At 40.4% G+C, this 24,872-nt stretch overlaps 2 protein-coding genes across 4 annotated transcripts; one reads left to right on the top strand and one right to left on the bottom strand.

The window, feature by feature from the left end:
• dnajc19 (DnaJ (Hsp40) homolog, subfamily C, member 19) lies at positions 1-8,160 on the top strand. The gene is made up of 6 exons (XM_010797180.1): positions 1-149; positions 546-597; positions 5,589-5,662; positions 5,827-5,906; positions 6,967-7,037; positions 7,285-8,160. The coding sequence occupies exons 1-6, from the start codon at positions 147-149 to the stop codon at positions 7,353-7,355; spliced, it is 351 nt and encodes a 116-aa protein (XP_010795482.1). The 5' UTR covers positions 1-146; the 3' UTR covers positions 7,356-8,160.
• Positions 7,890-24,203, bottom strand: fxr1 (FMR1 autosomal homolog 1). Of its 3 annotated transcripts, none has more exons than XM_010797181.1 (18): positions 23,928-24,203; positions 22,280-22,332; positions 22,071-22,164; positions 21,901-21,972; positions 21,320-21,468; positions 21,019-21,112; positions 20,713-20,829; positions 16,067-16,237; positions 15,760-15,838; positions 15,407-15,516; positions 15,160-15,255; positions 13,067-13,304; positions 12,520-12,613; positions 12,058-12,179; positions 11,389-11,598; positions 11,055-11,132; positions 10,383-10,468; positions 7,890-9,665 (listed from the first exon to the last, which is right to left on the bottom strand). In XM_010797181.1, the coding sequence occupies exons 1-18, from the start codon at positions 24,060-24,062 to the stop codon at positions 9,504-9,506; spliced, it is 2,160 nt and encodes a 719-aa protein (XP_010795483.1). In that variant the 5' UTR covers positions 24,063-24,203; the 3' UTR covers positions 7,890-9,503. The 3 variants fall into 3 exon arrangements, with proteins under 3 accessions (XP_010795483.1, XP_010795484.1, XP_010795485.1); XM_010797182.1 differs by having other exon boundaries at positions 15,160-15,252; XM_010797183.1 differs by lacking the exon at positions 11,055-11,132 and having other exon boundaries at positions 23,928-24,202.
• Between the last annotated feature and the right edge of the window lie 669 nt (positions 24,204-24,872).

The following is a 24,872-nucleotide window of genomic DNA, read 5'->3' as shown; positions in this document are numbered from 1 at the left end:
AGGATTGACAGAGAGCGAACAGCGGATGTCAACGCTTTGCGACAGTTATCCGCTATTTCCGTCACAAACACATGCAGCAACGAAAACATGAGAGGTCAAAAGTTATGATCGTAATCTTTAACAGAGACGAGACGTAACACATAAACATGGTAAGTTGGACTTGTTATTTACGAACTGGGGAGAACGTCAGTAAGCAGCTGCATGATAACGACTCTGCCGGAAGAAAACTATATAACGTTTGTTCTGAAGGGCTAAGCTAACGTTAGCATTCCTTGCACTTGCATTACCAAACACAACGTGACCAAACCCAGCTCACGTCTGATATAACGCTTTGATTAGCCAGCTTACAACATAAGTATGGCAAGAGATAATACATTGTGATTTTAAGATAAACGTAGCGAACGTTAACTGCATAGGCTTCGACACATGCGTTACCTTGTTCATGTGGCATTGTTTATATTGCGACTGAATGACAGCTTGTGAACAGAAGTACTGTGTGTCCTTATAATTTAATAACATATCTGACTCTTCTCTACTATCTCCAGGCCAGTTCCATGGTGGCTGTGGGACTGGCTCTGGCAGCAGTTGGATATGCAGGTGAGACCATGTTGATAAACACTGTATGACTCACCTTGACAGAGAATGTGGAAAAGTTAAACTTAGAATTAGTTCACCTTGAGACGACGACTAATTCAAAGTTGACAAACAAATAATGTAATGGTAAAGGATTCACTTAGAATAGAAGCTTGGTGAAAAGATAAACAGAGGTTATCATTTTAAAACATGAAATGAAGACAATAAGTTCCAGATAAACAGTTTCTCAAAATGCAGCATTTTTTGAGTTAGCTTTAATTCAGTAGTATCATATACAATGCAATACAGCTTTATCTATATAGCACTTTAAACCTCCAGACCAAAGTGTTGTACAGGCAAATAAACAAAACGAAACATACAAAAAGTAACACAGCTCAGCTCACACACCATAAAACAAGTACAAGTAAAAACAATAGACAATTTAAAAGCAATAAAAGCAACTCTCTAAAAGATGTTAATACGCTAAGGAGAAGAGGTGGGTTTTAAGAAGCGATTTCAAAGACGGCAGTGTGGCAGCCTGTCTGATGTGCAGGGGCAGATCGTTCCACAGTGGATATGTTACAGAGTTATAGTTTGATTAGTTATCTACGGTCGCCCTGAAGTGCAAGTCAAAACAACATTTCATAAAACACTACAGCATTTCAGGAAACACCACAGCATTTCAGGAAACACCACAGCATTTCAGGAAACACCACAGCATTTCAGGAAACACCACAGCATTTCAGGAAACACCACAGCATTTCAGAAAACGCTTCAACGTTTCAGAAAACACCACAGCATTTCAGAAAACGCTAAAGCATTTCAGAAAACTCTTCAACTTTTACGGAAAGGGTATTCCTTTAGGGAGAACACTTCTTGTTTGTGATTGGACAGAGCCAGAACCTGTGATTGGTTGTTTTTGCTGCCAGTCAAGAAATGGCGCTTCATGATTGGTCAGCACCCGACAGCGCAACATGTCCCAAAACATCAGCCGTTAGCACAGAGCTCACAGCTCCTCATATCTGTTCAGAAACTAGACAAAAGTGAAATATGAACAAACCACAGACTGTTTCTGTCATAGCAAATTCAGTCGCTGCTTTATTTATGTCTGTATGACGTTGTTGTGAGTTTGGACGGAGCAGCTACAGGTTGGTTTATCCTGATCGATCCGATCTCCATTCAGAAAACGCGCATTTTAAAAGGTTTTTCGACTTGTCAAAGCATTAATTCATGGTTTTTACTAACCGGTATCAGTATGTTTTTACTTCGGCATCATTTTGAAACGTGTATTACAATTAAATCACGGTAAAATATGTTCATTTTGTTGTAGTATTTACATGGACATAAGCCCCGAATATTCGAAAAAAAATGACATACATGAAAATAACCTTGATGCATAGGAATGAAACAAACAAACTATCTTCCATGGCTAATACTGATATGTCACAGTGTGTCACAGTAACGGTAAACCACAGAAAAGTAAGTCCAGCGGGGCACAAGTTGAATCCATATAATACGGAAGCATTTGTACATCGTTCTTAATGTGATGTATAGTAGCTATGATAGCTGTCCATACCTTCAGACAGCCTAAAAGTAAAACACAATAATAAAAATGCTTACATGACATGTCCTTTGTTAAACATTAAGCTGTCTTTGGCTCTTTTCTGCTGTAACAAATGTAAATTTCCCCTCTGTGGGACGAATAAAGGTATTCTGATTCTGATTACATTTAACCTGTTGTGGAAACATTTCTTGATCAAATTGATATGAAACAAATTAGATAAATATCGCTGTGACACTGATGTCACATGGGACATTAACCCTAAACATTCACAGTAAACCAGGAGTGCACAATTACAAATATTATTATGATCTGCTCAGTTAATTTAGTTAATATATTCTTTATTATTCAATTCAAAGTATGTTCAAACAAATGTAAACCAAAAAATCATCCTCGTTAATTTAGTTATAAATAAGAGTTACTTTACCAATGTGACATATGTCACATTTCAGATATGTGACACTAGGGGGGGTTTCTTGTCAGAAATGTGTTCTAGTCTAATTGACGTTCCCCTCTAATTTCCCAAAAGTAGAAATGGGTCCGGGTTCTTATGGGTTAAACGTATCGCTTAAAAGGCATAATAGAACTACCGTATTATATGTATTAAACTTGTGTCCCGCTGGAATTACTTTTCTGTGGTTTACCGTTCCTAGTCTGTGACATATCAGTATTAGCCATGGAAGATAGTTTGTTTGTTTCATTCCTATGCATCAAGGTTATTTTCAAGTATTTAATTGGTTTTCCTGCACAGTGTAGAGTCTTCTTGTGATGAGAGGGACACAGGTGTTTCATAAAAAAACTTGCTCGCTGGTGAATAGCTACAGAACTTATATCACAATTTAATCGGTGCGGATCACGACTTGTCACAGATGATCCAGTCATCTCGATGCTGCTTTCGGGCTGTGAATAATAGTCAAATGTCAATAAACAACTTGTGTTTTACTTTTAGGCTGTCTGAAGGTATGGACAGCTATCATAGCTACTATACATCACATTAAGAACGATGTACAAATGCTTCCGTATTATATGGATTCAACTTGTGCCCCGCTGGACTTACTTTTCTGTGGTTTACCGTTACTGTGACACACTGTGACATATCAGTATTAGCCATGGAAGATAGTTTGTTTGTTTCATTCCTATGCATCAAGGTTATTTTCATGTATGTCATTTTTTTTCCTGTGTAACCGCACAGGGTAGAGTCTTGTTGTGATGAGAGGGATACAGGTATTTCATTAAAAAACTTGCTCGCTGGAGAATATCTACAGAACTTATGTCACAATTTAATCGGAGCTGATCACAACTTGTCACAGATGACCCAGTCATCTCGATGCTGCTTTCGGGCTAACTTGTGTTTTACTTTTAGGCTGTCTGAAGGTATGGACAGCTATCAAAGCTACTATACACCACATTAAGAACGATGTACAAATGAAAGTCGGACACAAATATATATATTTCCATCTCTTCTTCCATTCTTTACAACTCAGTTTAAAATTCGTGCAGAAACAGCTGAATAGTACCANTGAATATATTTGTAGGGCCATACCTAAACAGAAACTTGTCTGAGGCGAAGTTTTTTTTTCAAATAACCAAAACAGATCATAGCATTTTACATGGCTTCATTTCGCTCTATTTGGCATCTTTTTTAGTGACCTGTTTTTGCAGGGCGCCTGATCTGAGAAGTCTTCTTCGCTGCTTTTTTGCAGACTACAGCGCCACCTACAGACTTGCATATGTACTACAGCCGTCTCCAGGCGCTTTCGACGGCATGGGCCGTGGCTTCCTCCTCCCCTGATAGCGGAGCTGCCTCGGTTCTGTATGCAGTCTGTATCAGCATCCGTCTGGCAGCCCCGTTTTCTAGAGATTTGGGTATGGAGGAAAAGAAAGAGAGGGTTTGTTTTCGGACACTTGGTGAGTTCCCTGACACACCGGACAACATAATTCATGTATAAAGTACTTAGCAAAAGTGCATTTTGGCATGATAAGGTCGCACCTTTAAAATACCAAAGCAGATCACCCATTGTTAGCCATGGCCCTCATAGCTGCTCTAAAGCCCTCTTTGGCAGCTCCTGTAGAGAAACGCGGATTTTGGGTTCCATTAGAACTTGAAAAAAAAAAAAAGAGGAGGGCGGAGCCAATGCCTGATGATCAGAATTCTACCCCGGCCGATAAAAGTTAAATTCGCTGTCTAAAACGCCATGGCCTGTTCTAAGCCCGCCCACCCCACCCCCCACCCAGCCGCCACCCCCCGCCACCCCCCCCCCCCCCCCCCCGCCGCCCCCGCAACATCAAGGATTCATTTCTGAAACCGTATGGAGCTGCAAATGGTTTTCTCTTGCGGGTTTTATCACAAGGTGAGTTCGTTTTTTTAGTTGCTTGATTTTTAACACATGTGCTTTAGCAGTCAGGTTAGGCTCTGAGTGTTAGCGAGCTTGCTTAATGGTAAACAAAGATGAGATTATGTCCACAACACGTCAGGCCATTGTTTCTGAAAGGCAACTTTCTTGTGGGGTCCGCCGCCCGATTTTGACGTCAGATCGGTAGCAAATCTGTATCCGCTCGTTGTACCCCCGTTTTTTTTAATATTGGGTACGGAGGATTTGGGTACACATAATTTATGTATAAAAGACATCAAAAAGTGCATTTTGCGTGATAGGTCCCCTTTTAAAATGTGTGTTTACTGAATGGAGATCGGATCTATCAGGCTAAACTAACCTTTAGCTGCTCAATCCAAACTCACAACAACGTCATACAGACAGAAATAAAGCAGCGACATATTTCTGAACAGATATGAGGAGCTGTGAGCTCTGTGTGCTAACAGCTAACGGCTGTTGTTTTGGGACATGTTGATGTGGTGATGGGTGACAGCATATGTATGTACATTGTAAAAATATTCCCTTAAGATTTCCATCTCTTCTTCCATTCTTTACAACTCAGTTTAAAATTCGTGCAGAAACAGCTGAATAGTACCAAACAGGAAATACGTGGCGCTGTCGGGTGCTGACCAATCACGAAGAGTCATTTCTTGACTGGCAGCAAAAACAGCCAATCACAGCAGTGCTTCTCTGGCTGGCTCTGTCCAATCACAAACAAGAAGTGTTCTCTCTAAAGGAATACCCTTTCCGTAAAAGTTGAAATCTTGAAGTGTTTTGTGAAATGCTGTTTTGTCTTGCAATGTGTTGTAAATAAATTATTTAAACATTGTTTTCTAAAACTAACAACATGAGTAAAGTTTGGTCTATTTCTTTATTGTTTTCCTGATGTCATGCATAAGAATTGAATAGTAATCATTCGTTACGTTTGCAATACAGTGATAGTCATATGGAATAAAAAACACCCAGCCTGACTTCAAAAATGACAGTTTATTTTTTGTTTTAGTGTTAAAAAAAGTAGACCTCACGAATATTAATATCACACAATATAAATACGCTGCATGCTTCCCTCTTCTTTGTCTCAGGTCGCTATGCCATGAAGGCCATGAAGCAGATGGAGCCTCAGATGAAAATGGCTATTCAGAGCTTCCCAAAAACAGTAAGGAGATGCTCAGAAGAAGTTTATCTGCAAATTAAAATGACTGTATGTGCTGTTTATCTCTTGTACTCGCATTACCTTTTACTAATTAGCTTGTTTGTAAGTAAAGTTGGCAGACCCATCATGTTGTGATATGAAATGTTCATTTTCTTTCTTTCTTTCAGGCTTTTGGAGGAGGGTTCTATAAAGGTGGATTTGATCCAAAGATGTCCAAGAGAGAAGCTTCCCTGGTTTTAGGTGTCAGGTATGTGGACACTCAGTTATGTTACAGTACGTCAAATGGGTTAAGGGCTGCTGCATGTTAACCTGTTTTGCCGTCGTCTGTAATTGAACTCCCTATTACATAGGGATGGGTACCGAGCCCCGGTATTAAACGGGCCCCAGGGCTGGATTATTAAAGGCTGTGGTACCGTTAAGCTCCGACGTTATCGGTCTTTTTATTGGTACTGGAGACATCTAAAAAAATATGTCATATATATTATGCTACACAAACATTATATTGCAGTTTTAGTGTCGCCAACTCCTTTTTGTGCAAAAAGACTGCAAAATGCGTCGATCTTTCCAATCCAGAGATCTCTCTCCCCCGTCTGTGTGCGAGGGGGCGGGGCAGTTTACACACACGCGGCTGCTACATGCAGCAACACACACACACACACACACACACACACACGGAGGAGATGGCGGAGAGAACGCACTCCAAGGTGTGGTTAGACTTTACCCGTCTCGATGTGGACAATGCTCGTTACCAAAAGAGTTTAGCATGTAAGGGCGGTGGTAACACGAGCAATTTGTCTAAACATTTAGCAAAAGTGCACCACATCCACACGGAGAAATGCATGGTTTTTGACTGTCTTTCTAGCTCTATAACCCTATCCACAAGTAATGTTTCCACGTCAGGTGTTATGTATGCTAGCAGCAACACAGTTAACTAAATGATACAAACATGGGTTAATGATTAGAGGTAACAGAGTTATTTATTTTGTTAAAGTTTCAGCTATTCTGTTTAAAATTCTGTCATCAGATTATTTAATATGATTTGTTAAAACATTGTTGTTTCTTTTGATGTGAAATATTATTTATTTAATTTACATAAAAAGCTATGTTAATTTTGTTCACAATTTGTTTAGTTAGTTTACCTTATTTTTTCTCTCCAAAAGAACCAATAAGAGTAACGTTAAAAGACCGGATCGATAAAAGTAGTAGTACCATTAAAACCTTAACGATACCCATCCCTACTATTACAGCAGATCAACTCTTAACCACCACCATTCACATAATATGTTGTATCTTTGTTCCCCTTGCAGTCCCACAGCCAACAAGATAAAGGTCAGAGAGGCACATAGAAAACTGATGACCCTGAACCATCCAGATAGAGGTAAGCAAGACTTACTTAAGTTCCTCATTGGTTCCTGTATTTTCTTTTTAATGTCTCACATGAAATGCAAAGTGTATCCACAGTACACTGCATTATAATAAGTTTTCTCCTCTTGTTGAGAAACGGCTTGTTTTTCTGAAAATTACATTATTTGGAAATGTATGCATTTCACACACACATGCAGCATGTTTGCAATGATTCAGATTATTCATTTGGGCTTTGTTGAATCTCAATGTGTGTGTCACAGGAGGATCTCCCTACCTAGCAGCTAAGATAAACGAAGCAAAGGATTTTTTGGATGCCGCGGGAAAGAAGTAGAGGAGATGAAGTCATATTTTTCATCCACACTGACTCACATGAGCAATACCAGACTTTTCTAACCGATTGTTCTCAAATAAAATCACACTGTACAAATCATCAATGCAATTGTACTTAAATATTTCATTGTATTTTAGATTTACTTTGAATACTTTTCACTAAATGTTTCTCAAAAGGAGGTCTTTTACACAAACGGGGACTTAAACTATATTTTATTCATCATTCAAATAAAATAAACATGGTCCATCCCAAAGTGACCTTCTATTTCTAGAATAAATTGCCAAATATAAATAGTTACCACGAATGGTTGATCCTATACCTGGGTTTGAAGCTACCGGTACTTAAATATAATTTCATGGGTAAATCCTAAAAAGTGGAACAGTATAAACAGGAACTCTTCATGCTCCTCTAGAAAAATGTAACAGTCTTAATATGTAAATCAGTCAACTTTCACTCTTTCAGGTCCTAACTGAATCAAACACCATTTTGAATTGTATTTGTCCCATATTGCTTTTTTCAAAGAGTCAGACACAGTTGAGTTTTAGATCTACATGGAAGATCGAGTTTATTTAAGAACTACCTGCATACAAAACATATTGCACATCAACCAACCAGAATGATCCTTTAAAAAAACAAAACATACTGTAGTTGACCCAATAAAAACGCTTGGGATGTCACAACTCTCAGTAGTCCAAATTGTCATTTGTCTCAAAAAAAACCTAGGTAACGCATATTTTAGTGTCAAGAAAAAGGAGAGCTTCTTTTTTTGCTTTTTTTTTTTTTTTAAATACTGTACATTTTAAAATAAATAAACCAAATAAATCTCCTTTCTTAGTGGAACAGTCGTGACCAGTTTCCAGCTAGCCAGTCTGTGGAAGAACCATGAAAATGACATCGTCACCTGGGCTTTGTTTTCTAGAAACATCACACCAGGGTTATCAACACAGGACTTTTGCAATAAGGGGCATACAAAGGGTATAATGACCCCTAAGACGCTCTAAATGAGCTTTAATTCTCTTCATTTAGCTGGAGTTATGGCAGAAAACAGCACTCATCAACCCTCTTGCTCTAAATTCGAAGTGCCTGATGTTAATTCGATGTTTCCAGGAAACCCAACACTGATGGCTACATTTCTGGACAGGACAGTTTCCAGACTCAACTAGAATCAACTTTTTAAAAGAGAAAAACAGGTTATGTTTCAGTGCGAAGAAAACAACTCCTCAATTGTTTGTTTCTTTTCCAGACACGCAGTTATAACAATTCTTATATGACCAAAGTGGTTGCATATTGAAAAACAGAAAGCAGCTAATGTCAAACTCCTCAACAGATATATTTATTTATATATATATATATATATATATATAAAGGATAACTGGACTCATTTTCTCCACAAACATTAAGAATAGACACACCTGATTTTATAGAGATATGCCTCCGAAATCCTTTCACGCTCTTTCAGTGTTGGCCTCCACCTGCCTACAGTGCCAGGAGGACCCATGCAGCACAAGGAGGCGGGGGTGATGGAGTAACACGGAAACAAGTGAAAAGATTTCAGATGTTGTGCAGAGCCAGGCAACAACATGTTGAATCTACTCTCAAGGCACAACAGATGATCACATGTATGTCTGACATACTTGGGTTTCCGAACAAACCTATCTGTACGGTGGTGCTGCTCATGCAGAATATTTTTATTTACTACTTCAGATGCACAAAACATCCTGAAAAAGGTTGCGAGTCCACCTGATAAAAGGCAGACACATTCTAAAATCCTGCTATGATCGTTTTTTTTACCAATAAAATAAAAATAATCCCTGTCTGCATTTTATAAATACTGCATTCAGTGAAGAGTGGACTGAGAAGTACAGTTAAGTATATGTCCGTGTGTGTTTGACTATCTTTGGCAAGCTTATACAGGAAGAACTATTGTAATAAAAAAAAACGATTCAAATGAATAGTTGGACAGAACACGTGTAAAGGGGAGTTCAGACCTCTTAAACTGCGGAACAGGTTTCAAATACTTGTAAAAAAGAGAACAGTGCTTGTGTTTAAATGCTTTCCTTAAAAAGCTGCTCCAGAGACAGGGAGATTCAATTGAGTGCAGCCAAAGAATTTCAAATATTTGAAACCATTTCCCTCACCCAGGTCTGACTAGGAGAGCCCGTTAGCGACAGGTTGTGGGTTGCAGTCCCCTTGGTAGGAGACTTTGGCGGGAGTCTTGTTGTGCTCACCGTCTCCGGCATTGTTGTTAGAGCCGTTGGTAGTTGCCGGGGCCGACGGCGGGCTGTCCTCAGCAATGGCATCCACCTGACCCTGGACAGAAATGAGGGTTAGACACATGTAGTCAAAAAGCTGGAGAGACTACGGTGAGGCGACGGGTAACCATAGTGATGTATTTCGGTCATGTAAAGCTTGAAGTGGCTTCTGGGAATCATCTACAAGAGAGCTCTCTAAATTAAAAACCCACTTCTCCTACTGAGAAAGTATAACACAGATTCTTACTTTTTCCAAGTAATAAGAGTAGCAATATTTAAACAAATTACAACGAAAGTGGTTAAAAAAATGATAACTTAATAAACTCAATGTAAGAATCTTGTAGATTAAATATATGGAATGAAAACCTGAGAAAATAATTATTACAGTTATCTCTGACGATCGGTTGGTAAAATGGTTGAGGCTTAGAGCACAAAACATTACTATTGACCCTCCAGTTAGATGTGACCATTGACAATGTACTTATGAGAATAATGATGTAGTTGTTAGCGGTTAACTATATCCTACATATTATATTGATCATTCATTTCTCTTTTTTCCAATTTGTGGATTATTATTTTACGTAAGTAGGTTTTAACAGTATTTGATTTGGTTGTCTTTGCCCTGTGACCATATCATTTATAAAAATAAAACATAAATTGAAACAAATTCAACCTTAAGTTGCAGGGAATAACATATTTCATAAAGAAAGCTTCTAAATTGAGGGGTAGAAATAGAGACCATCCGGAATAAAGACGTAACATTTTAGATACTAACCACATCTTTGTTTTTATTGGTGTCCTTGGTGGTTGTCATCTCTCTGCTCTGAGAATCAGCCCGGGATATGTAGTCAGCCACTGACACTGTACGCAGAGAAGGAAAAAAACCCTGGTCATGACATTGAATCAGGAGTTCTCTCTCAGTGCTGTGAAACTGAGCAGATTTGTCACTCACAATCAGAACATATTAATTTCACACACAACACTTTGGTAGTGTTGTGAAGAACATTAAAATAGATCCTGTCTGAAAGGAGCCCATCAGCACTTTTAGACTTCTGTATGTAGAATACAATAGCCTAACTTGAGGCCATGTATTCTTGACATGTAACACAGAACAGAGGGTTGGAGGTCAGGCTTACTATGACACACCACACAAACAAGGACTGCCATTGACAGCCTGACAACGTGAAGACAGACAAGCTGTATTATAGTCGTTAGTGAACAAGTATTACGATGCATATTTCTAAATTGCACGGCAAACCAGTGTGAACAGTGTAGGCTAGTAAATCAACCACATCCAAAAACAAGCAATTACATCATTATTAATAAGATCTAAACCATTTCAACAACTCTTTGATTTAGTATGTTGTTCGTGATATGTGCAACCTTTTAGCCAAGCCATTAGGAGCACTGTTTAGGGGAGGGGTGTACTGGCAGTAGCCATGGTTACCTGGCTGCCTCTCCTCAGGCAGGCGGGCGCGGCGACGTCGACTACGGTTACGACGCTGAGGTTTAGCTTCTGAGTCATCTAAGGGTGTTAGGCCAGCACAAAGAGAGGGATTTGAGGCTTAAAACACCTCTCAGACCAGAGGCCTGTCTTTAAACTGCACAGGCTCCTTTGACACTTCAAATGGGAAATGATGCACATTCTGCACAACTCCCACAGCTGGAAACAGAACTAGTAGCTTTAGGAAATGTATGACAGACCTTTTGACAACAGTGTTTGAGATGTTTGTACTGTTTGAGTTTGGGAGTATAGGTCTGGTAAGCAGTGGCTTCCCTACCTATTCCATTTTCGCTCATTGAGGTGTTGTCCGACTCGCTCATGCCGTCCATCAGAGTGGTTTCCTCGTCTGTTCTGCGCCTTCGGGATCTCCTGCGTCGGTTTGCAGGCAAGTTGGACTCGCTTGCATCCGTATCAGCAGTCTGGTCTGTCTCAGTGTTTGCCTCCGCAACTCTGTAGGCACTGTTATCGTCATGGTCGCGAGGCCCGGCTGAAGGGTCAACATTCACAGATATAATAGAGTGACGCAATGACGTAGGCTTGCAAGGGCTCTCGCTACAGAAAGCCAATGGATTTATTTGTGACTAAGAATCAATATGATACTTATATGTTCAATAGTTGAAGCACAGATGCAATCGGCAGAGGTAAATAGCTAACGTAAAGCTAGAAACAATCTAAACGACTTCTGGTGGCTAAAGTTTGACGTGATGAAGCTTAGTTAGTCACTTGCAACCGCCATTTTTATGACAGACATATTTTATATAATATATGCATCTAACCAAAACCCATTGACTTGGAGATGAGGTACTTCAAGAAAGTTTAAATGCAAACTCATATCCGGGTTAAGGACTTATTCCTGCACAACTCTATAGGTAAGTCGAACTAGACTTTTACGAGAGAAAGGCAATTGTATGTGCTACTCTTCAAATCCTCCAAGTGTGACTTTTACCAGAGCTGTTGCTGTTTCCTCCTCTTCCTCCTCTCCCCCGACCTCCAGAACCTCCTCTGCCTCTGCCGGGTCCGGGCCTCCTGCGGCTGTCTCTCTGTGGCCGGGAGCCTCTCTCCCTCTCCCTGTAAGTCAACCCGTCAGTCAATATAACATGTAGCTGCATTTCAGTAGAGAGGATACTATGGAGTCAGATTTGGGTCAATATTCTAGCACGCAAAACAAGCTACTCACGAGCGGAAAATGTGCTTTTACACGTGCATGAAATGACCCTCGCGCGCAGATTAAACCCCCGCGATCTATATATCTATATCTATCTATATCTATATATATATATCTATATCTATATATATATATATAGATATAGATATATATATATATCTATATAGATGCAGCCAACACTAAAAGCAGCTTCACATTTTGTACATTTGTGGATTTGATACAAAATAAACATTAAAAACTCGCCTGTCCTGATCGTCTGCAGCCAGGGACCAGTCGCTGAGCTCATCCCTGCGCTCTGAGTCTGTCTCAGAGGCGTTGGACTGCTCAGAGTTGGTGCCTGGAAGAGCAAACAGACGAGAGAGAGACCGCCACACAGACAGGTTAGGACTGATGGTCAAACACTTAGAATCATTTGTGTCCTTTATTTTTCAAAATTCCAGAGAACATTAAAACATGTTTTGAATGTGCAGAACGTTTTGAGGAAGAGCAGCAAACATGGTGATAGGATTTTGGGTGCATAAATATTCATCAGAAACCAGGAAAGTCTAAATCTAAATGTCATCATGTTTTTTTTTTTTTTTTTAAATAATACATTTTAGTATACATTTAAGGCTTAGCAACAAAAAAAAAGCATTATTTTTATGAATTTGAGCCCCTGCCCCTCTAACACACTCTGATATTGTAATGGATCCTTTCACACTGTTTATGATTTCCTGCACAAATGACACATTGTTAACACGACAATGTCTGACAGTAAATAAGTTGATCAATTTGAATGTAAGTTCCATACCATATCCGGTGCTGTAGCCGTGGCCTCTGCGCCCGCGCCCTTGACCGTTGTAAGAGCGACTGCCATGTAAAGAGGAAGAGGAGGCGTTGGCACTGCCCTCTGTATTGTACCCTCCTCCTCCTCCTCCTCCTCTTTCCCCCCTCTCTCCCCTCTCTCTGTCACCTGGGCGGTGACCCTGGGTGACCTGACGCAACTGTTCATCAATCTGCATCCTCTCCAGACGGAGCTCTTCCACCTCCTAGCAGAGGAAGGAAGGCAGAAATGGTAAGAATAAAGAGAACAATGAAAGCAAACGCCACTCTGTATAACAGTATTTATTTCATTTCAGGAAATCCAGAATATCTCTGAGAGTGTGCTTGTTCCTATAAAGGCTCATCATTCAGTGCAAATGCCTAATCTTCATACACACATCCACATCACATCCAGTGTGCCTCGTGCTGTTTATTCTGAGTCTCACTAGGCTGCTTCCCTGTGTATTATCCACAAACTGCCTCCTCAGCTCTTCCCCTAGCTGCTGTCCCTCTGCAAGAAGCTCCGCCATGTCCTACACACACACCGTGCAAAACAAACGCCGAGCACCAACAGGGCACGACACATGCGCAAAACAGGACACACACACGTACAGTGAAATTCACACCACAGGAAATGATCATCACACATTTGTATGGCATTTAATATTAACAGTGTAGACAGAAAAGGTACTTTAAAAAATATATTGAGGTTTTCCAGTTATTTACAAGATGGTGAAATATAATAATAACAAATATAATTTGTGCTGGTTAATATTTGAATATTCAAATTAATGTCTAGCTGGTTATTATCTTCAAATATTATTTTCTTTTACAGATAATTCATTGCGGAAAAAATAGATAACAAAAATATGAATTAGTTGCAGGCCGATTATCCCACATAAAGTATATGGCTTCTGCTCTTCTTCTAAAAGTGTTTGTATTTGATGTCATATAATGTGAGTAAAATCTTTCTGTTGTCAGCGGAGGCTGTCTTTAACATTAAAAAACTACTGTATGGCGAGCCTAAAGTAAGTATTTTACATTTTGACATCCTAATGCTGCGTTCAAACCGACGCGATGCGAATATTCGCTCTAATCGCTTTTATCGCATCGCTGTAAACGCTTGAGTTTCACCCATAGACTGTATATATAAAGGTTTCACCGCGGCTGTCAGCTGTGTTTACATCATTCAAACAAGACTCGCTGGCTCGGGGGCTACAACTACAACAAAATGAACATATTTTACAGTGATTAAATTGTAATACCTGTTTCTAAATTATGCCGAAGTAACACCATACTGATACCGGTTAGTAAAAACCATGAATTAATGCTTTGACAAGTCTGCAGACAGACGGCAGGCAAAAAACCTTTTAAAATGCTTGTTTTCTGGATGAAGATCGGATCGACCATGCTAAACTAACCTGTATGCTCCGTCCACACTCACAACAACGGCCTACAGACAGAAATAAACCAGCGACTGTATTCGCCATGACACAGACAGTCTGTGGTTTGTACTTGTTTAACTTTTGTCCAGTTTCTGAACAGATATGAGAAGCTGTGAGCTCTGAGTGCTAACAGTTGATGTTTTCTGGTTGAACGTCAGTGACGGCAGGCTGAGATCCTCACCGCTGATTTGCTATCGCGAGATTGCGTCATGCGGATATGACGCTCGAGTTGAAAAAAATTGAACTTGAGCGTTTTGTCTCGGCACCCCTCAATTGCGCCGCGGAATTCGCGTCATGCTCACCGCCGGAGCGAATTTGCGTCTGTCCGCGTCTCTGCATTGACTTTACATGTAATCACGCCGCCCCCAAACATCGCATCGCGTCCGGTGTGAACGCACCATTAGACTTTTTCATTTTGACATCTTGAAATCACTTTGTTTGGCTATCGGCACAGTGCAAAATGAATGCAGTGACACACACACACACACACACACACACACACACACACACACACACACACACACACACACACACACACACACACACACACACACACACACACACACACACACACTACACACACACACACACACACACACACACACACACACACACACACACACACACACTTCCTTACATTGAGATAAGAGATGTGGTACTCCAGCAAGACCTGAACGTTGCCGATACTCTCCTTAGTTCCGACAAATGTGAATGGGACCATTCCCGGTGTCGTCAAAACACAAAAAAACACAGGGCTTATGTTAGTATGGGACTGAGTAAATGGAAAGAGTGTGCACATTATTTGTATAGAGTTAGCAAAACTGGTGACAGCTTTCAGCTATACTCTTTGAGCAGGAAGTGAAGAAAGGCAGTAGCAGGCTTACTTCCGGTCGGGGCTGCTTGTTGTCCTTGTCTCCTTCTATCCTAACCCTCACCACACCCGACTTGTCCACAATCTCCTGGATGACCTTCCCGTTCTTACCGATCACTTTGCCTGGGGACAGAGAGCAGGGAAAATATGAGCGGCAAGTCAAAGAGATGATGGACCGACAAAACGCATCTTTTAAAGGAGTGAATAATATGGTAAATAAGGAGTTGTACATATATTGTAATACAAATCAGATTACAATTGTCTCTAATGTGGCACTACCCTTAACGCGTTGAGGATTTCATAGCCGTCTTCCCCTAGCAAAAGATTTTTAAATTTCTAGCTTAGGGTGTAAATGTGTTGACATACCAACAAGGGCCCTGGGCACCTCGACAAAGTCCTCCAGAAACTCCAGGTAGTTCCTGGCTTTCTTCACAGCCTCCGCTGTCTGAAAGGCAACACAGGGTTACTTTTTCTGTTATATCTTCAGAACACATGCACACAGTTGCTTTATTATAACAAAATAAGTGATACATCCAATGAAAAATCAACTAACAACCACTGTAAGAATGAAACATGTACATTCTGTCCCACAAAGTTCAACATGTGTTGCTTTAAAGATTCCCCATCACTCAAATGATGCCCTCCAACAAGACTTGTGCACATGACAACCTACCTCTCCATAAATCCTGAAAGTTCCAGTCTCCTCATCCAGGTCGATGGCAGAGACTCCTGGAACTTTGCGCGCCTGCTGGATGTTGCTGCCGTGGCTGCCGATGGCCAGGCCCATCAGATCCGTTCTGACCATGAACTCCTCCTGGAAGGACGACACCAGCTGCCTGGAGGTCTGCACAAGTTTCATATGCTATCAGTTAATATATTAGTTATAAATGATTCACCATCCTTGAACTTTATTTTTCGAGCCAAAGCGGACAGGCAGTAAAATATATTATATATATATATATATTACATTTTGGAAAGCCATAAAAATCAATATCCACCGGTGAGATCCGTAATGAGCTACCTCCTTGCCTTACCACAGCATCTGGCACCATATCGGACAAGGCCACCATGTTAAATTGTTTTAAAGGTCCCATGTCATGCTTTTCCGGTTATTACCCGTCCCCTTGTGTGTTATGAAGGTTTTTATGCATGTAAACGGTGTGCAGAGTCAAAACCCTCAAAGTACACCCTGTGGCGAGTAAAACTCTAACAAAACGCCTCGTTGAAGATACGTCATTATCCGTTGTTTACTTCCTGGGTATTGTGACGTAGGAATGGCCAGTAGCCGCACCCAGAGCTATGACGCGATACGGTCATGCGTTACCCGGAACCAAATGGACCAATCCGTGGAGCCGTTACGTTACGTCCGCGGATCCGTTAAGTTAAGCCCCCGCTGATTGATCCAAGTTGACCACACACACACACACACACACACACACACACACACACACACACACACACACACACACACACACACACACACACACACACCACACACACACACACACACACACACACACACACATCACACACACACACACACACACACACCACACACCAACACACTACACACACACACACACTGTCTCCTCCCTGGCTGGTAGGGTTGGTATGCGGCGAAAAATTTCTCTCTGCCAGACCCATTCCTCACAGCGTTTATCAACCTTTTTTCCTTACTAATATCAAGCCCACACTTATTTTTTTTACTTCGCTGTGACTCTGTGTGTGCGTCAGGATGTGAGTTTGGCTCGTGTTTCGGATTGTATATCGCCTAAACAAGGAAACCAACTCACGGAGCTCACGCGCGATTCACACGTCACGACAATCAGAGCACACTTGACTCAACAGGGGAGGTGGCAAAGTGCTACAATCCAGCCGTTCAAAAGAGCACAGAATGAACCCACAGGCCATATCCAAATCTGTTTTTCTAAGTTTTCCGACAACGGGAACACCAACCATCGTTGCCATTGTCGGGGGGGCTTATCCTCCAGCTCCGTGGTTGGCTCCAGCTGGAAAAACCGGAAGGGGTGGTTTGTTTTAGGTGCAGTTTAAAATGCGTGGTATTCGCCTGCTTTTTGTCGCTAACCGTTTTTTTAAACCCCAGAATGCCGAACAGCGGCCTCATTCAAGTCCGTAGTTGCCTCGTTGCTCCGCGATCGGGGACCGCGAACACACACACACACGACACACACACACACAACACACACACACACCACAACACACAAACACACCACACACTTCTCCTCCCCTGGCTGTAGGGTGGTATTCGGGCGAAATTCTCTCTGAGACCCATTCTCACAGCGTTTATCCAACCTTTCTTACTCATATCAAGCCACATTATTGTTTTCTACTTCGGCGTGACTTTGTGGGCTCAGGATGAGTTTGGCTGTGTGTCGATGTTGTATCATCCTAACAAGGAAACCACACCGTCCACGGAGCTCAGCGCGATTCAACCAACGTCCCGACCAATCAGAGCACACTGCCTCACAGGGAGGTGGGGGCTTGGAGCTATTGGACCCTACAACGAGCGTTAAAGGCAAAGAGAGTGAAATTCAGTGAATACCAATACTATGACAGAGATGCTGGTATGAGAACCAATGTGAGTTTGGTAAAATTTTCACAATATAAAGCTATTTTAGTATACCTCAACAATGGAATTTATGATCAGTGGGAAATGGCCATGACATGGGACCTTTAATGAGCATTTTTGTGTCCTGTGGCTCTCTCCACAGTCCGTGACACTGACAATGTGTCTGGAAAACCCTTTCACTTTTACCCTTTTACCTATTAATGTTGTTCCATGAAGCCCTTATCCAAAGTTAGATCCTAAGAAACCGGCTGGCCCGGACAACGTAGAACGTTTCTCTATAGATGGCTGCAGATTTTATGCACCACCTCTATTCTCTTTTTAACCTCTCCCTCAGCACAGAAACACAATTCCAAAAATATGGAAAGTCAGATTATGTCCTCCCACTTAAAAGAGGGAGGCACTAGTGTTAAATAATTATAGGCCCATCTCTAAATTGTCCCAGTTCTGCTAAGGTTCTTGAAAGCTCAGTGAGTGGAACAGGTAAAGGAGTTTTTATGTACAAATGACATCCTATCTAAACATCAGTCAGGTTTCATAAAGAGAAACAGCACCATCACTGCACAATGAAAGTGTGAATGATATTGCGAGTATTTAATATAATAAAGCAGAGTTGTGCATCCCTATTTATTGGTTGCCCAAGCGTATTGATACCGCGATCATCTCATCTTGAAGCGAGGCTAGTCATATTGGCAATTATCCCCAGCCAGGCAGTGGGTGGTTTGTAACTACCTCTCTTGAAAAGGTCCCAATGTGTTCAATTGATGGGCTCACTTCTGAGTGGTTAAACATTACAATGGTGGTTCCTCAAGGTTCTGGTTTTTAGGTCCACTTTATTCTCCATCTATATCAACAGTTTACGGTTAAAAGGTCATGGAAGCAACCTTACATTTATGCGGACGATACCGTGATGTGATTGTGGCAGGTCCCCTCCATTAAAGTGGACCTACTCATCTATTTCTGAATAATATATGTAGGACCATACCTATATATGGCATATTTTATTTATTTTCAAATACCAAACAGATCATAGGCATTTATAGGCCATTCCTCATTTCGCTCAATTTAACACCTGTCTTTGCATGGGCTGATTCTTATTCTGTGAGAACAGCACCATCTTACAGACTGGCATATTGTACTACAGCGTCTCCAGTGCTTTTGAAACAGCAATGTCGTGGCTGTTTCCTCCTGACTGGGGAGTTGGCCCAATAGCTCGTTGCCATCTGTGACGTCATAGAAGTGTTCAAATCTGGAATCAGCTGTATCAGCATCCGTGCAACCCCTTTTTTAAGAGATTTGGGTATGGAGGAAAACATAGAGAGGTTGTGTTTTCTTACACTGGTGAGGTTCCCTGGAACACCGGGGACACATTCATGTAAAAAACGTAGCAAAAGTGCATTTTGCATGATAGGTCCCCTTTAAGAGGCTTTGTTTAAATTACAGGCTGTTTTTAACATTATTCCGACTCAGCTCATCTGAACTAAAGCTTCTTTTAAATGTTGATAAAACGCAAGGTAATGCTATTTTAAAAAGCTAAAAAGAAGACACCAGAGAACTGCTTTGGATATTGTAACTGCGCAAGGAATAATACTTGAAGTGGTTGCCTGTTACAAATACCTAGGTATCTGCCTTGATGATTGTCTCACTTGTAAACTTTAGGTCAATAATCTGCTTAAAAAGCTGAGGGTTAGACTAGGTTTCTTTTTCAGAAACAAGTCCTGTTTCTCACTTGAGGCCAGGAAAAGGCTAGTCACTGTGACCTTTTTACCTGTGATCTGATTTATATGAATGCACCTGCCCATTACCTGATCAAGTTAGATGCCGCCTATCACAGCGCACTGAGATTTGTCACTAATTGTAAAGCACTTACACATCACTGTACACTGTATACCAAGGCAGGTTTGCCATCACTTACTGTACGGAGGCTCAGTCATTGGTACAAGTTTATTTATAAAGCCATGTTGGGTAAACTCCCGTATTATATCTGCTCTCTGATAACACAGAGAGTTGCAAGCAGCTATTTTCTGAGATCGCATGATGTAGTATTGTTAGTTGTGCAAAGAGCAAGGACTGTCTTGGGTAAGACAGCTTTTATGTGCGCAGCTCCACTTGCTTGGAACAGTCTACAGCTAGAATTGAAACTGAGCAATTTCATTCCTCTGCATGTTTTTAAAGCTAGTCTAAGTGAAATGCTCTTTGAAACTATGGGTATTTGTAAATGTAGCCTGTAAATATGTTGTATGATGTCCTTTATTGTTTTATGTTGTTTTATGCTTCATGTGGAACCTATTTGCTGCAGGTCTCCCTTGAAAAAGAGATCTATGATCTCAATGGGACCAATCTGGTTAAATAAAGGTTGGAAATTAAATGAATATCAAAACATAAAAAACATCTAATTTTGGGTTTACATATCTCAAATGTTTTCATTTCTTATTTAACACTCATTATCAGGATTATTAGGTGTAAAACTATTCACAACAATTATCAGATTGAGGTTACAAATGGTTCCCCCTTTACACATGAAGTTGTCTAGACATTACCTCTTTATTTGAGAACACCAATGTCAGATACCGAAAAAGACAATCCCCTGTTTCGCCCAATATGTGCAAAAAGGGAAACCCCGGCTCATGTGCCGACCTGATTCTCCAGACGTAATTCAAAATTCATATAACATAGCGCTAAAGCTTCATGTGTGACCTCATGTGTTCACAAGAGCGACTAAACCCACTGACCTCCAGGTGTTTTGTGGCCTCGTGGTTGCGTGACATCAGCAGCAGCTTGGTCCTGATGCTGCGCAGGTGCATGTCGCTCAGCAAGGACACACGCTTCACTGTCGCCTCATTGGTAGACTACACATACAACCACAGGAAATAAAATGTAAAGAAAGAAATAAAATATGTTAGGCTGCTCCCTTGTTGTCCACAACTATAATCATAAGTGAGTCAACCATTGTCTAAATATGAGCAAGAAGAAGTCGTAACATATCATTTAATAGTGTGGATGCTCAAATGAATATCAAAATATCCAAAGCCTGTTACCACAATCACTAGTTCGCTGGTCTCAGGGCAGTATGTGATGCGACAGGCTCCCACGGCTTTCTTAAACTCCTTATGGGCGCCATCATTCTGGCACCTGGTACATGAGAAAAATGTTTTAGTTAATATTTCCTAATCCTTTATGTAAACAAATACTATATCCAACAGTATTGGAGATATATAAAGATAAATGCAACACCTACAATAAACAATCTTCTATATAAACAGTCGTTATTTTTCATTAAGTACATGGATTTCAGATGTGTTCCTCCTGAAGTTGTCAGTGGAAAGATAATGAACATACGCTTCTTGTAGATCCTGAGGAACGGGGACAGTGCACTTGATAAAGGAGTTCTTGGTGATGGCCTTGTTAGCGTTGATCGGACGCAGACGCTCAAAGGTCACGATCTCATTGTAGGTGGCGTCGCAGGCTGCATACTCTATCACGTAAAACTGAGAAGAGAGAGATGCTCAGTGGGAATAAATAATAAACACCAACATTTTAAAGCGATCCCTTTAAAACTGTTGCATTCCGCAACAACATTTTCTAATATACTTGTAGAACAATGTGCACATTTTTACTTTAACTTCTGAAAACCTAACTACTTAAACTATACTACTTTACTTCTAATGTTTATGTAAATATATTTATTCAATTTTATTTTTTGCACATCCTTACTCTAACTTCTTATGTTTATATATATAATTTTATTGTATTTTTTATTTATTTTATTTTATTGCATTCTAAAATGAAGCAACTGATGAAAAACCAAATGTCCACTACGATAACATATTATGATTCTGATGAATTGATTTGACTATATTTGTATTAGTATCAGTATTAATATGGAGTGTGTGGATACGTGTTTTCATAACAATACTCACATCTCCCTTCATCATGCAGACTTTAGCCAGCCACCAACCACAAGGCTCTTGATCATTGGCTCTGGAGAGGATCTGACAGGAGATTAAAACCCCAACAGAGTAAGAGATAAGTATAATAGGCATAATGAAGGGAATTCAAATATATTTATACATGTGTGTGACCTCCTCACCTCCACCTCCTCGCCCTCTCCAATCTCCTTCTTGCAGTCAGCGTGCGGTGGCATCCTGACATCATGGAAGGGAACCTGTCGCTCTGGCTGCCAACTGAAAAAAATATATATTTATTACCTTGCTAAAACATGGCAGTGTACTACATGTGTACTAAATGTTGTCATGTTTGACAAATAACAGCTAGAACAAAGGAAAAAGAGCCACTCACTTGTTCTCAAAGGCAATGGTGAGAGAGTCATCGTGGATATCTTTGACAACGCCCTGCAGGACACACAGACCGGGGTAAACACATAAGAACATGACCGCTGACTCAAATTAGGTGCCACCTATTTTAAGTACAAGAAAGAGAGTGTTGACTTTTACTTATGGAAATGAACAATATTAGAAAAGGATGCATTACAGGCATTTGGTATTCATTTACAGGAGCTCAACAAAAGTCGGACCAATGCAATGTAAAGAACACATAACCCAGAGACTTGGCCTAAAAACAACTACCTTGTTTGTTGGGTTGTTCAAGGCAGACCATAATTACCAACAAGACTATTCACAGCAAGTGCTTCTGGTTATTAAGAGTAACAGAGACACTTCATGTTACTTTGTAATGCTGGTAGGAATCAAACTCATAACAAAACCATTAACATACAATTTGAAGGTATTGTAGAAGTTGTAATGGCCATGTTATATTGTGTAGAGGGAGAATGATTGATCAACACGTACAAAATACTAATTAATCTATTATTGTAAAAAGCATTAGTTGAAGTGTATAAATAGTTTAAGTATTTTTTGCAGATCATACTCATCAAGGCTGTTAACAGTAAAGAAGTGTTTTGACTGGATGTAAACATACACCAAAAATGTCCTTCGTGTTCAGGAAGTTAAGACAGTTCCAAAGTTAAAGGTTTGTAGGTAGGGTGTCAATCACATGGCATTTTTATAGAAACATAGAATAAGAGCCATAAAAAAAGTTCAAGAGTCATGATGAGTCATGTGACCAAGCTGGGGAACTCAGAAACAAGTCATGTGAGGAGTTGAGGCCAGAAAGGATAAAAGGAAAGAGCTCGTGGAGCAGAGGAGACCAGAGAAGGAGAGAGGAAACGGAGGAGATGAGATGGGAGGCAAAGAGACAGCCAGTAGGTCTACAAATAGCTTTTTAGTCTGCGGTATCAGTGACCCTCTCCTGGCATGCCAGCTGGTCAGGATTGACAAGGAACAGCTGGCAAACACATAAGCATACAAAAAATAGCTTCGACGTGATGAAGTATCAAGTAATAGACAGCCGTTGAGTTGGTGCCTTTCAGAATCCCTGTCATAACTAGCCACGGTGCCTCCTAAACATCACATACTTTAATAACATATTACTATATATAATCAACAGCCCTGATATCTGTTATATAACTCCACTAAACGAATAAATGATATACAGCTACGATCGGCAGCACATATTTTTCAACGCAGCGTCTAAACCATAGTTCTAAACACAATTAAGTTGAGCCACATCTTTTGACGTCAACAGTAAGCTAACTTTTAGCTCGGTGAAGCTGTAAACGCTCGTCAAAAACACTGAATAAAAGCATTTATGGGATATATATTTCAATAACTTAAGATAAAAACTTGTTTCGTCCATTTTAAGTATAAAGAAAGGTCGTTAAAAAGTGTTAGTTAGCAAAAACAAGTGAACGGTGCTAGCTTAGCCAGCTAATTTTGGCTAGCATGGCTAGTACAAGCTAATAGCAAGCAGCTATTGGGTTCAGAGCAAGTTGGAAACCGTTGGCCTGGACCGTGAGAATCAAACTTAAATATTGTATCTTCCAACGATGATGTCGTGTTTGACGCTAAACTGATAAGCCGGTATTTACCTTGTAATAAGCCCCGTTGGAGCCACGGACCTCCACCACCAGTTCTTCCATATTGGACACGCAAAGGATGTCGGGACGACAGGTGCTCCTTGAGGCACCAGGGGAGACGTGTGGAGGCAGGCGAGGTGACTCCATGGTAGACTGCTATGTTTACTGTTACACGTCGATAGAAACTATGCCAGAAAAAAGCCCGATTCTGTTTCTTAACGGCTATACCTAAAAAAAAAACTACAGCTGAGCTCCAACTGACATCTTCCTGCTGTATTTTGGTTGTCATGGCCCTTTAAGAGAGTAAAGGCAATGGTGGAAAGTAACTGAATACATTTACTAAAGTACTGTAGGCAACATGTTTGAGGTAGTGTTTCCATCGTCCCATGCTACTTTATTCTCACAATACTTCAATACATTTTGGATGCCAATATTGTAATTTTTACTCCACAACTTTTATTTTACATTAGTTAATAGTTACTTTGCATAGGGCATAGGCTATTACAAATGGATGCCAAATTGTGTGCAAACACAAGTTAAAATTACAACTATAAAAACATGTACATCAAGAACAAAGGGAGGTGCAAATTGCAGATTAAACACTATGGTGTAAAGTTATATTGATTTAAATAAAACTTAAATAAATAAAAAAGTGTGTTTGTGATACAAAATAGAAACGTAGAAGTGTGTTATGCGGAGCCTCACATAGCCAGGTATAGATAGAATTTGGGCAGTAGGCCTATTAATATTAATACATTTACATGACAATAATGTGTGTCAGCATTGGGCAGTTGGAAGAAAGATGTACGGCAAGTAGGAAGAAGGTTCTCCAGTGAAAATGTGCAACACGATTGTGGAAGTTGCTTCAGGTGGTCATTCACAAATACAAGAAAGAGGAAGTTCAGTATGTTCAATGATGATGCTCTCAATCTACCCTACAGTATAAATGAGCTCACT

This window comes from Notothenia coriiceps, unplaced genomic scaffold, assembly GCF_000735185.1.
Source record: "Notothenia coriiceps isolate Sejong01 unplaced genomic scaffold, NC01 NC01_scaffold00037519, whole genome shotgun sequence".
Lineage (NCBI taxonomy): Eukaryota > Metazoa > Chordata > Actinopteri > Perciformes > Nototheniidae > Notothenia > Notothenia coriiceps.
Note: the sequence above shows the minus strand (reverse complement) of the source record. Positions and strands in the feature narration are given on the sequence as shown.

Excerpts from the sequence above, each read along its gene's own strand:
- fxr1 (XM_010797181.1), bottom strand. The coding sequence starts at position 24,062 with ATGGAGTCACCTCGCCTGCCTCCACACGTCTCCCCTGGTGCCTCAAGG. Across the intron at positions 21,113-21,319 it reads CCTCAGGATCTACAAGAAGC|GTGCCAGAATGATGGCGCCC; the intron begins GTATGTTCATTA and ends CTCATGTACCAG. Across the intron at positions 20,830-21,018 it reads CCAGCGAACTAGTGATTGTG|TCTACCAATGAGGCGACAGT; the intron begins GTAACAGGCTTT and ends TTGTATGTGTAG.
- dnajc19 (XM_010797180.1), top strand. Across the intron at positions 598-5,588 it reads GGCAGCAGTTGGATATGCAG|GTCGCTATGCCATGAAGGCC; the intron begins GTGAGACCATGT and ends TCTTTGTCTCAG. Across the intron at positions 5,907-6,966 it reads TCCCTGGTTTTAGGTGTCAG|TCCCACAGCCAACAAGATAA; the intron begins GTATGTGGACAC and ends TTCCCCTTGCAG.